This window comes from Amblyraja radiata, chromosome 3 (assembly GCF_010909765.2).
Source record: "Amblyraja radiata isolate CabotCenter1 chromosome 3, sAmbRad1.1.pri, whole genome shotgun sequence".
In the NCBI taxonomy this organism is placed as follows: domain Eukaryota; kingdom Metazoa; phylum Chordata; class Chondrichthyes; order Rajiformes; family Rajidae; genus Amblyraja; species Amblyraja radiata.
In genome coordinates this window covers 86,890,128-86,902,849 of record NC_045958.1, presented here as the reverse complement: position 1 = coordinate 86,902,849, position 12,722 = coordinate 86,890,128, and the positions used below count along the sequence as shown (strand labels likewise).

At 42.8% G+C, this 12,722-nt stretch overlaps 1 protein-coding gene across 1 annotated transcript in view; it reads left to right on the top strand.

The window, feature by feature from the left end:
* adamtsl1 (ADAMTS like 1) overlaps positions 1–12,722 on the top strand; it is a 142,053-nt gene that overhangs the window by 128,403 nt on the left and 928 nt on the right. The window contains 5 exon segments of the mRNA XM_033018247.1: positions 1,112–1,162; positions 3,325–3,529; positions 4,781–4,826; positions 4,829–4,890; positions 4,892–4,928. Coding sequence (XP_032874138.1) covers positions 1,112–1,162; positions 3,325–3,529; positions 4,781–4,826; positions 4,829–4,890; positions 4,892–4,928 — 401 coding nt within the window.

Genomic DNA, 12,722 nt, shown 5'->3' with positions numbered 1-12,722 from the left:
TTATGTGGCTTCGTTCACTCATGTGTCAGACGACATATGGCTGTTGGCTTCTGTTGTTGTCCAACATGTTGACAGAATTGGTCTCCCGACGCGTGGAGCAATCTCAGCGCAGGATGGCTCTGCTTGTAGGGAATTATAGACCTTCTCCCTAAGGAGCAATGTAATTAGAAACTAAATGGTTCTGCTTAATCCCCTACAAACCTGCATGACTTTGGAGTATGGCAGGAAACTGGAGCACCCGGAGAAAACCCACGTGGTCACAGGTAGAATCCGTGCAGTGAGCACCCGTAGTCAAGATCGAACCTGGGGCTCTGGCACAGTAAGGCAGCAACCCTACCGCTGCGCCACTGTGCCGCATGAATCTCAGGTTATTGACTCAGAGGGGATTACAAGGGCCTTGACAGCACTCCAGCCACAGGCAAGGTCCTACTGGACTGAAGAGTAGCCAATGTTACAATATTTGTTTTGTGTTGTAGACAATGGGGAAGGCTCTAAGGGATGTAGCTGGATATAGATCAATTGCAGATATAGGTAGAACAAAGGCAGATGGAGTTTAATACAGGCAAGTGTGAGATGTTACTTTTTGGAAGGTCAAATGGAAAGTATACAGTTAATGGCAGGATTTTTAGTGGCATTGATGTCCTGAGGTATTTTATGGTCAAGGTTTATAGCTAGTGATAAAGAAGGTACAGGTTATTCTTGTGTTCGTCAATCGGGGCATTGAGTATAACAGTTAGGAAGTTATATTGCAGTTTTATAAATCTGGCATCATGACATTAATAAAAGAGATTTTATTAATCTGGCATCATGTTCGACTCAGACATCATAGTCTGAAGGGCATGTTCCCGTGCTGTCCTCTTCAATAATCCCAAGGGTTGTATCAACTACTTTCAAAGATTTGTCTGCATCTACACCAATGCCCCTCTGTTGGTGTACACCTTTTATAGCAGTGCCATTTAGTCTATGTTGTCCTAATATTTCTTATAAAATGTATCACTTTGCACTTTGCTTCTACTTTGATTATTATATGTGTGTTATATTGTAATCTTCATTTGTGTGTTATATTGTGACCAACCAATATTCAGACACATGCTATTGTTATTCCCAACAGTGATGGCTACAAACAGATCTTTCCCTTTGACCACTTCCAACCACTTCCTCGGTATGTAACCCTCGATATGACACTGACGTTGTTGGTAAGCCAACTCCAGACTGAAAGAGTGACTGAGAGAAAAAATGAAGATGACAGATTGTGTGTGAGAGAGTGAATGGGTAAATGGATGAAGAATAGATAATAGTTTAGCATCAATGGAATTAATTGATCTTTCATTGAAACTCTTGGTTATTTGAACTGAAACAAAACTTCATAAAAATGTAAGAGCCAGGTCTTTGGAACCAGATTTACCTTTAGAGTTTTTACCTCTTGTCAGTGTCAGTGAATGAGTTAATGACTGACCAAATTCTTGTGTACCTATTGTCCAGGAACAACACAATGAGGTTATCTCATGAAAAACCCTTTGCATTATGGAATCCCCAAACAAGCAGTGTTGTTACAGTGGTGGAAACTAATAACACCAAAGCACTGAGCCATTGAGGCCATTGACAAATTGAAGGAATGGGTCATGCAACATTGCACACAGTGGGCTGTTCTTCTTTTCATGACGCTGTGTGATTTGGGGCACGATTTGCACCAATTGTAAACATGATTAACACAGCACTTCTTTCAGCATCGGTCTGCGGCTTTAGTTACCACAACTTGCTCATAATTCTATTTCCTCTTTTCCCATCAGCTGATACATGATGGTGCTCCCAGATCTCTAAAGCCTTGCAATGTTTGCGACAATATGTCTGGGGGCTGTCTTGCTGTTGTCTGTCACTTAGTTCACTTGCTCTTTTGTCTTTGAGGCTTTGCAAATACTCTAATGATAATTATATTGAAAGGACAATGTACATTACATTTCTGCCAACATTCAATTTACCTTGAGGTAAAACCTTTTTCAGAAAATGTGTCCACTGTTAATAACCACCGGTTATAATTTTTATGAGCAGGTGCATTAATATTCATCTGACTCTCCTCCTAACTGTTCCCAGCTTTTTCCACATTCCAAATTCTATGCACCTATTCTCAGCAGTTTGTACATCTCTTTATTGCCCTTCTGCTCCTGACAGTGCAACTCCATAAACATCTAAGTGGAAGGCTTCTGCCAGTCTAGACATCGTATTTCAGCAATCCTCACAGCCTTCAGGGACTTCCACTTTCTTTGCTATTATTCGCAATTTATCCCCAGAGTTCAATCATATGTCGAACCGGACTGGCAACAATTCTTGTCCCAGTGTCACTATGGTTTATATCATAGAGGGCGAGATCGGCTTCATCTTTGGGTTGGATCTGGAATGGGTCTCCAAAGGTCTTGCAGATACAGCTAAAAGGGGACAAGACGGAGGGAGGCAGAGACTATTAGATTGATTAGCATGGGTGTCAGAGATTATGGGGAGAAGGCATGAGAATTGGGTTAGGAGGGAGTTATAGATCAGCCATGATTGAATGGTAGAGTAGACTTGATGGGCCGAATGGCCTAATTCAGCTCCCATCACATGATCTTATGAGAGAGGGGAAGAGGGGAGTGAGATTAAACAGCAGGAGAGTGACAGGAAAGGTTAACCAAGCATCGGGGAAACTACTGGAAAGAGCCTCCAGTGAATTTGAAGACTTTTATTTTTGTGCAGAAACCCAATGTTCTTGTTGTTTATGAGAGTAAATATCAGCAGTTAGCCATCAGATTCCAACCCTGTTTCCATACTGTAAGGCTCAATGATTCTATTAGCTTTCCAAATTAGATTTCCAGTTTTCTGCAATTTACAGGAATCTTGCTAATTGTTTTTCCAAAGTTAGATGAGCAGTAATGTTCTGCTCTAGAACCAGCTTCCAGCACATAAAAAGATAATAAGGCAAGAACAGGAATGTTAAGAATGTGCAATAGGTCATTCAACATCTTGGAGAAAACAAGTCAAATGCTTTTGGTTTGAGGCTGTTCCAGACCTTTGGTTCTAGATCTCGGTGAAAGCTTGTATCCGATACATTACCCTATTTCCCCAGCTATGCATTTGTGGTGATTTATGGGTTGCTTAAAATTTTCTTTCTTTTTATCTTCTGGAATGAAATCTGTAATTGTTTTTAAAAACTCTAATATCAAAGTACTTTATTCACAAACCACAAAATGCTATGATGTCTCCAGTTGAGGAAAATAAGTTGTGCCGCTTGTATTCTGCAGCATTACGACTGTTACTGTATACTAGGAAACGCTTGTTGTTCTGTGTTGGCAGGTGGGAAAGTAGCCCTTGGACTGCCTGCTCAAGCTCATGTGGAGGAGGTGCCCAGCTCCGCACTGTCTCCTGTGTTGAGGAAGATATCAATGGACAAATCACCAATGCCGAGGAGTGGAAGTGCATGTACATACAGAAATTTCCCGTCATGCAACCCTGTAACCTCTTTGATTGTCCAAAATGGTTGTCGCAGGAATGGTCTCCTGTAAGGAACTTCAATCTTGGGTTGTATTGTCTGAAGGTCTTCCAGGATTCCTATAAGTGTAGTCAGCAACAAAAGTAATACGACAAAACTTCATGGTCCACTTTTATTAATTGTTCATTGTTTGGGATCTGGGCATCGTGGACAAGGCCAGCATTTAGTGCTCTTGCTCTAATTGTCCTTGAAAATTGTCCTGAAAATAGTGAAGGTGCTTAAGACACAGATTTAGCAGTGGACAAACAGCGATCGATTTCCATGTCAGGCAGTGTATGACTTCCATGTCAGACAGTGTATGAGGGCAGCTGGCAGATTCCCTTTTGTCTGTTGCTCATTTCCATTGTGGTAGTGCTTGGAGCTTCACAGATGCTGTCAGAATAGCCATGATGGTGGAGGAGGCAGATGGGGTGGTTCATGTGGGGTAACACACACTGCTGGACGCATTTGGAAAACCAATGTCATTTTTAGACAGGTGGTTTGAAGGAATGCATCTTTATTATATCAAGATCATTTTCATGATGTGTTTTTAATTTATTCATTCATCCATGAGACATGGACATCACTGACCGATCTAGCATGTGCATAATTCGATGTAGAAGCAGATAAATATGTTTGTGAAGAAATGTAAATAATTAATAGGCTTTTATATCTTTAGACGATTGTGTTAAGGGTGAGTGTCCCTCTCCTGAAAATAGTTTTTCATGCAGAGCAGCATTTCACCAAGTGGCTAATCGCCATGTCATATCTGTGCAGCGGGTGTTATTGGAACCGTACCGACTGAGAATATTCTCATTGCAGTGAATTGGCAAAGTTAATATTGGAAATTCAGTAAATTTCACATATCTTTAATTTGTAAGTTTGATATGTGCAGACTGAACTGTCCTAATGGGCACTCCTGCTCTTCTCATCTCATCCATTATTATTTGAAGGCATATTCAGCATTCTCCCTCTGAATCCCCGCAGTCAATAACATTGAGAAGTTGTTTATAGGGATTTATGCACAAACAGCCTCATTAATCAACAATTTAGGACCATAACATTTTAGTAGGCATACTGCCCAGCATTTATATTAATGGATTTTCTTTTTGATAGCAGTATTTAGAATGATGATCAGAATCGACCAATATGCTGTGTTATACTTTGTTACCTTGATTTTACTTAATTTATTTGATTCACTTCCTTGGCTACCAATTTTTTTTTCTGCATCAGATATTTGAGCTCTGAGTTCTTGTGTGTTGACAGTCTGTCCCTTTCTAGTGTACAGTGACATGTGGACAAGGCCTCAGATATCGGGTGGTCCTGTGTTCGATCACAGAGGACTGCACGCTGGTGGCTGCAACCCCAAGAAAAAACCTCATGTCAAAGAGGGAATGCACAGTCATGGTTCCATGTTATAAACCCAAAGGTAAGCAGGGGCCATTTTGTCCTCAATTAATGTCGCTAATGCTTTGGTCAAATTCCTTCCAATATTACTTTAACAACAGCTTCAGTAGTTCTTTAAAAGCACATTAATGTTTTCATTGACATTGTTAGTGGAGGAAATATTCTATGGAGAAGTACTGTACTCCTACAATAATATACAGCTCAATTTCTAGAGTAGTGTTTAAGGTGAAGGGGAAAATACTTAATAGGAATCTGGGGGTAACTCTTTCACACAAAAGGGTGGTAGGTGTAGGAACAACCTGCCACAGGGAGGTAGTTGAGGCTGGGATTATCCGAACATTTAAGACAGGTCCATGGATAGGCAGGTTTGGAGGGATATGGACCAAATGCGGGCAGGGTGGGACTAGTGTAGCTGGGACATGTTGGCCATTGGTCTGCAAGTTGGGCCGAAGGGCCTGTTTCCACACTGTATCACTCTAAGTCTGCTATGAGTGGATTGGATTCATCTTGAGCTAGTCATCAGTCTAATCAGGGTTTCTCCTATGGTAAATAAGAGTGCACTGTAATTTCCTCAAAGATCTGCTGGCAAATGATCTTAGCCATGGTTCATCCACCAAAATCTAGTCTACAAATTCTGGACTGTTGCAGATGTCTTGGTTTTCCTCCTCTCTTTGGAAGGCATTTTAGATCTGTCAAAATAAAAGTTGCTAGTTGTAACAATTATTGGTGTACACACAGCAAGTTTAACTGAGACTGTTCATAATATAAATATATCAAATGTAGTTGACACAGCCATATCAAGGTTGAAGAGAAAGGAGAGGTACCCACAGAGGCAGTTGAATGGATGGCCTCAGTGAGAACTATACAAAGATATGGACATGTTAATTCTTGCATGGGTGATTTTTAATTACTTTAGCTAGGTATCCTCAAAGTCCATCATCTCTAACAAGTGGCAGATTGCTCATTAAGAGAAGTGTTTCAAGGGTCCCGTGTATCTGTGATTCAGGCCATGGTTCATTTGTAATGTACAGATCCATTCCTGAAAAATTGAGAATATAGTACAACAAAAAGGACAATGACTATTGGACTTGTCCCTTGGACCTACCTCAGTCTTTTTGCACCTTTGCCAAAAGGGTATTATTGGAAATCTCTACATTTTTATGTGTTCTATGTCATTCATGACTAAAGGACAAAGACTGATCTCTGCATTCTGTAACAGGTCAAAGTGAGATTACTTCCCTACCTAGTCGCCCAAATAATTGTTTAAGTGGGACAGGCCCATAATCAGTGCTGTGTTAACATTCAGGTCAAAGTGCAGTTTGTGCCCTATCTGACCATGAATAAAGCTTCTCAGGTGAAGGTGTGCCTACCCATTCTCTAGCCAAAGTACAGCTAGATGTTTCTCTAACACAAGGACAAAGTGTGGTCAGTGCCTACTGTGACTTAAGATCGAAGTGTGAAAATCAGAAAAGAAACTTCAGCTGCTGGATATTTTTTTTTAATGCAGGAGATATTGTAGGGTAGTGGAAAACAGATACCTAAAGAAAACACATGTGCCCAGTGAGAAATGTGCAAACTCACCCAGCCAGGAACCAAGGTCAGGACTGAACTCAGGTCTTTGGCGTTGTGAAGCAGCTGCTCGACAAGCTGAATCACTGCGCCACTTGTTTGTTCAGTAAAGTATGCTATGTCTCTCTATGATCACAGATCTCAAATTGGCCCATGCCTTTTGACTGTATGTCATGGAACAGGGTGACGGGGATTGGCAAACAGGAAACTGGAAGAACAGCACCTCATGTTTTGCTCGGGTAACCTACACCCCAACAGTATGAACATTGAATTCTCCAATTTCAAGTAATACCCTCCCCCCACCCAGTGCACACACGTTTATTCCGATCTACCCATACCCCTTCTTCTTTCATTATGTGACATCCTTATATCCCATTTACGCCTCGAGCCTTTGTCACTATCTCCACCTACCACCAACCTCTCACCTACAGTGCATGCAGAAAGTATTCAGACCCCTTCACTTTTTCCACATTTTGTTACATTACAGCCTTATTTTAAAATGGATTAAATTCATTTTTTATCATCAATCTACACACAATACCCCAGAATGAAGAAACGAAAACAGGTGTTTAGAAATTTTTGCAAAGTAATGAAAAATAAATAACTGAAATATCACATTTACATAAGTATTCGGGCCCTTTGCTATGATATTCAAAATTGAGCTTAGGTTCATCTTGTTCCATTGATGATCCTTGCGATGTTTCTACAACTTGATTGGAGTCCACCAGTGGTAAATTAAATTGATTGGACATGATTTGGACAGGCACACACCTGTCTATATAAGGTCCCACAGTGGACAGAGTAAAAACCAAGCCATGAAGATGAAGGAATTGTCTGTAGACCTCCGAGACAGGATTGTGTCAAGACACAGATCTGGGGAAGGGTATTAAACAATTTCTGCAGCATTGCAGGTCTCAAAGAGCACAATGGCCTCCGTCATTCTTAAATGGAAGAACTTTGGAACCACCAGGACTCTTCATAAAGCTGGCCGCCCGGCCAAACTGAGCAATCAGGGGAGAAGGGCCTTGGTCAGGGAGGTGGCCAAGAACCCAATGGTTACACTTACAGAGCCCCAGAGTTCCTCTGTGGAGATGGGAGAACCTTCCAGAAGGACAACTATATCTGTAGCACTCCACCAATCAGGCCTTTATGGGAGAGTGGCCAGAGGGAAGCCACTCCTCAGTAAAAGACACAGGACAGCCCGATTTGAGTTGCCAAAAGACACCTAAAGGACTCTCAACCATGAGAAACAAGATTCTCTGGTCTAATGAAACCAAGATTTAACTTTTTGGCCTGAATGCCAAGCGTCACGTCTGGAAGAAACCAGGCACCGCTCATCACCTGGCCAATACCATACCTACTGTGAAGCATGGTGGTGGCAGCATCATGCTGGAGGGATGTTTTTCAGCAGCAGGAATTGGGAGACTAGTCAGGATCGAGGGAAAGATGAACGGACCAAGTACAGAGAGATCCTTGATGAAAACCTGCTCCAGAGCGTTCTGGACCTCAGACTGGGGCGGAGGTTCACCTTCCAACAGGACAATGACACTAAGCACACAGCCAAGACAATGCAGGAGTGGCATCGTGACAAACTTGTGAATGTCCTTGAGTGGCCCAGCCAGAGCCCAGACTTGAACCCAATCGAACATCTCTGGAGGGACATGAAAATAGCTGTGTATCAACACTCCCCATCCAACCTGACAGAGCTTGAGAGAATCTGCAGAGAAGAATGGGAGAAATTACCCAAATACAAGTGTGCCAAGCTTGTAGTGTCATACCCAAGAAGACTTGAGGCTGTAATCGCTGCCAAAGGTGCCTCAACCAAGTACCGAGTAAAGGGTCTGAATACTTATATAAATGTGATATTTCAGTTATTTCTTTTTAATTACTTTGCAAAAATTTCAAAACACCTGTTTTCGCTTTTTTATTATGGGGTATTGTGTGTAGATTTTAGAATAAGGCTGTAACGTAACAAAATGTGTAAAAAGTGAAGGGGTCTGAATACTTTCTGAGTGCACTGTATCACTTGGCAGCCTTTGCCCAACCCCTGCATCTCTTTTCCTGCTATTCCCCTCTACTCCATCAGTCCGAAAAAGGATCCTGACCCAAAACATCATTTGTTCATCCCATCCAAAGATGCTGCCTGACCAGCTGTGTTCCTCCAGCACTTTTTATTCCTTCTATATCTTGCTTATTTAAGTGTCTACCTATGCTTTGTGAATATAGTAATCGTATCTAAATCCTACTCCTCCTCTGGCAGTTTGTTCCAGATATCAACCAATCTATACGTAAAGAATCTTACCTTTAAGATCCACTTTAAAACTCCTTTGTCTCATGCAAAACCTATGACCTTTTATTATTATATATCCCTACCATGGAGAAAATATTTTGTATGTGTAGACTATATGCTCCCACAATTTTAATTTAGATTAGTTTTAGAGATACATAATGGAAACAGGCCTTTCTATCCACCAAGTCCGCGTCAACCAACAATCACCCTACACTACTTCTATCCTACACACTAGGGACAATTTACCTAAAACTAGCCCGACTTTGCAATGTGCGAGGAAACGGAGGTACTGAGAAACGGAAGTACCACATAGTCATAGAGAGAATGTACAACTGTACAGACAGCATCCAATGTCAGGATCGAATCCAGTCTCTGGCACTGTAAGATGACAACTCCACCACTGTGCCCTTTGTGGCAATGTAATTTTATATACTTATATCAGGTCACCCCTCAGCCTCCTTCGCTCCAGTGAAAACATGGCCAGGCTATCTGATCTCTTGTCATAACTAAAGTCCTTCAATCCAGACAACATCCTGGTAAATCTCCTCAGCACTCTTTCCAGCGCATAACTGCACATATAACTCCAAGTGTGGCTTATCCACACTTAGCATGGCTAGATATGGAGAGATTGTCCCATGAGGAAAGATTAAACGGGTTAGGACTCGACTCACTGGATTTTCAAAAAATGAGGTGGCAATCTTATTGATACAGATAAGATTCTTAGTGAGGTGCTAGAGAGGACACTGAGAGGATGTTTTCTCATGAGAGAGTCTTAAACCAGAGGGAATGATCTGAGAATAAGAGCAGCCATTTAAGACAGATGGAGATTAGTTTAATTTTTCAGAGGGTTGTAAGTCTTTGGGACTCCTCGCAACTGGGAGTCATGGGTGCAGAGATCTTCCGATATTTTTAAGGCTAAGATAGGTGGATTTCTAACCAGTAAGAGGATCATACTGAACAAAAATAGTTCAGGAGTATGAAACAGAAGAATGTTGGATTGGCCATGACCCTATTGAGTGGCTGAACAGTCTATGCCTGTTCCTACTTATGGTGTTAAAGCCACACCAATGTTCAGAGCAAACTGGCCAGTGGTCATCTGTCTAATGCTGCACGTTTGAGCCACTTTGTATTTGTTCACCAATTTCCATGAAAATAAATATAGCAGTGGATCACATATAACAGGCCAAGAACAATCAGGGACTAATCACTCAAACTTTCTGATGCAGGAACCTCAGTGCTGGAAGCATAAAATCATTAAATTCACTCCAGGTGCTGAAACAGTTTCCAATCCAAGTTCATCCACATTTTAGGCAATTCATATTAAATCAGTTGCATCCAAGCTTGGTTCCAGTGGGCATTTGGAACCAATCCACAAGGAAAGCCTTGTGATCTCTTGGAGGTTGAATTGGAAGGCTGTTGCTTATTCAAATATAAAACCAATGTTTTTTCTCTCTTTTGGAGCTCATTATTCTAATGAGTGTATCTGAAATATAAACCTGTAGTTTTTGATGGAAACTCCTCTTAGCAGACCAACTGCTGGTTTTGGGAGGTGCAGCATGTTGTGCCTGGACTGGGATTGGGCTGCAATTACTCTCAAACATCAATGCTGCTCATGATTCATTGAAAATTGCAAAAGACAGAAGCATCATTAAGACGATGCTCTGGAAACAAGTGTGAAAAGCAGCCAACAGAAAGGTGATAGTCGTTATTCCCTGTGTCCAGAATTAGATTAGACTTCTCTTCCATGTGCTCTTGCAGGCTCCCAGTATTGCAAAGTCGATCTCATGCAAGGTGCCTGCCTGAGGACTCCTGCCAGATCCTGCCTTAACTGGCACTCATTCAGCTTGTAGCAGTGGCCTAGACCAGAGCTCTGCCACTGTCTCTGCATCCCACGCACAATTTACTGGGGGGTCTTCGCATTCCACTACATCTCATCATTTCATGACTGGCTCCAATGCTCCGCTCCTCTGTTTTTGCTTTCAAACTTACTTTTTTTTTCAAATACAAATCTGATTCCTGCTTTGTTGAGTGTGAAGGATTCCACTGTTGCAGCCCAGCTCCAGTTGTTTCCACCTTGCTTCCACAATTGAGCAATGGGTGAGGATTGTGGAGTGGTGAGAAGGGATCAAGTCTGTATATTTTTTACTCTTGTTTTGAGGAAAATAATCCCCCATTACACATGCTTATCAATGGGTCGAGGGAGGAGGGGCCATTTCCCCAAAGGTGGGAAAGAGTGGGGGCCATTTCCATGGGTCGGACAGTGGCAGGATGAAATTGCAATTTGTATAGGGGTAGGAAGTGGATGAGCCATTTACAGAGGGATCGGAATGATTTGCTATTTCTATGAGAGCAAGGAGGAAGGATTGTTTCCATGGGTATGAAGGTGGAAGAGGGATTATTATATTGGACAGTGATCAGGAGACCAACATTGGGTGAGCCAGCCTGAATATTGCAGTGGAAAGGCTGTGAGGTTGTTGACGAGGACAGTGTCTACCACTTCCCTGGATGCCAACAACAATTGTTTCTCTTTGCAGGAGACGTTGCAATACTGTTCAGATTGCAGAGACCTCTATTGACAGCCAGGCCTAGACACAAAGATATTCACCATCCCAAATAAGAGCATTGGAGCATTTGGTCAACCGGTAACTTGGCAATGTTAATGCAGCAATATACTTCGGGAACCCATTCCAGCACTTGTGACATTAACAGCAGTCTTATGCTTATAGCTGTATAAGGAAGAAAGAATGTGGACAAAGAGCAGGAGCACCCTACTCATTAACCCTTGCATATTTTTTAACCCCCAACCAACACCATATGATCATTAATCTCAATGACTATTGATGCAAGACTATAAACAAACATTAACATTTGTTACCTTTGTGTTTCCTTACATACCAATAAAAATAAGCAACCTCATTACAATACAATACAATATTTATTGTCATTTGAGCCTCAGTGAGGCTCAAACGAAATTCCGTTTCCACAGCCAAACAAACAAAGACAATTTCCTACAGACATACACACAATTTAATTCACACAAACATCCATCACAGTGAACCCAATGTGATGGAAGGCAAAGTCTTTTCCCTCTCCCCTGTTCTCCATTTCTCTCCCGATGTCCAAGCCCCAGGCGGGCGATGATAAGTCCCCGGCCCGTTTAGGCCGTGCCGGGGCGATTTACGGCCCCGGCTCCCCGTCTAAAAGTCACAATGTTGGAGCCCCCGGCGGGCGCTGGAATGTCCCCCACGCCATGAAGCCGTGCCGGGCGATGTACGTCCCCGCTCCGGTCATTCCAACCCCGCGACACGGGCTGGAGAAGTCGCGTTGCGGGGCTCCGGGAAGCGGTCTCTCCACCCGGACCCGCGAGCTCCCGATGTCCCAGTCCACCGACCTGCGGCTGCAGTGCTGGAGCATCCGAGCCCCAGGAGTCAGTCGCAGCAGCGAGTCACCACCGCTCCCCACGCTCCGAGGCCGGCCAGCCCCACGATGGTGGAGTCCGCAGCTCCGCAGTCTCCCGAGCCCCCGGGTCGTTCAGGTTGGAGGCCGCTCCACGGTGCTAGGCCCCAACGACAACGGAGACCCGACCAGGGAAAAGGTCGGGTCTCCCAGGACAGGGAAGAGATTTTAAACAGTTTCCCCCTCCCCCCCCCCACATATACACATTTAAAACCAGTATTAAAAAACACCAACACTACATTTAACTAGACAAAAAATAAAAAAAAGACAGACAGGCTGTAGGGGCCGCTGCAACGGGTGAGTCGCGCCGCCAACATATCAGCAGATCCATGCCACACTCAAATCATGCTGGCATTTCTTACAGCTCCTATTAGAAGAAAGGCTACTGAGGAATAATTTTGGAACTTTTCAGCTTATCCACAAGCTACGAATGTTGCAATTTTTCACCAGCTTTGTTTTGCAGCAGTTGATGAGAGCTGCTGCTTCTTTTTACCCATCTAC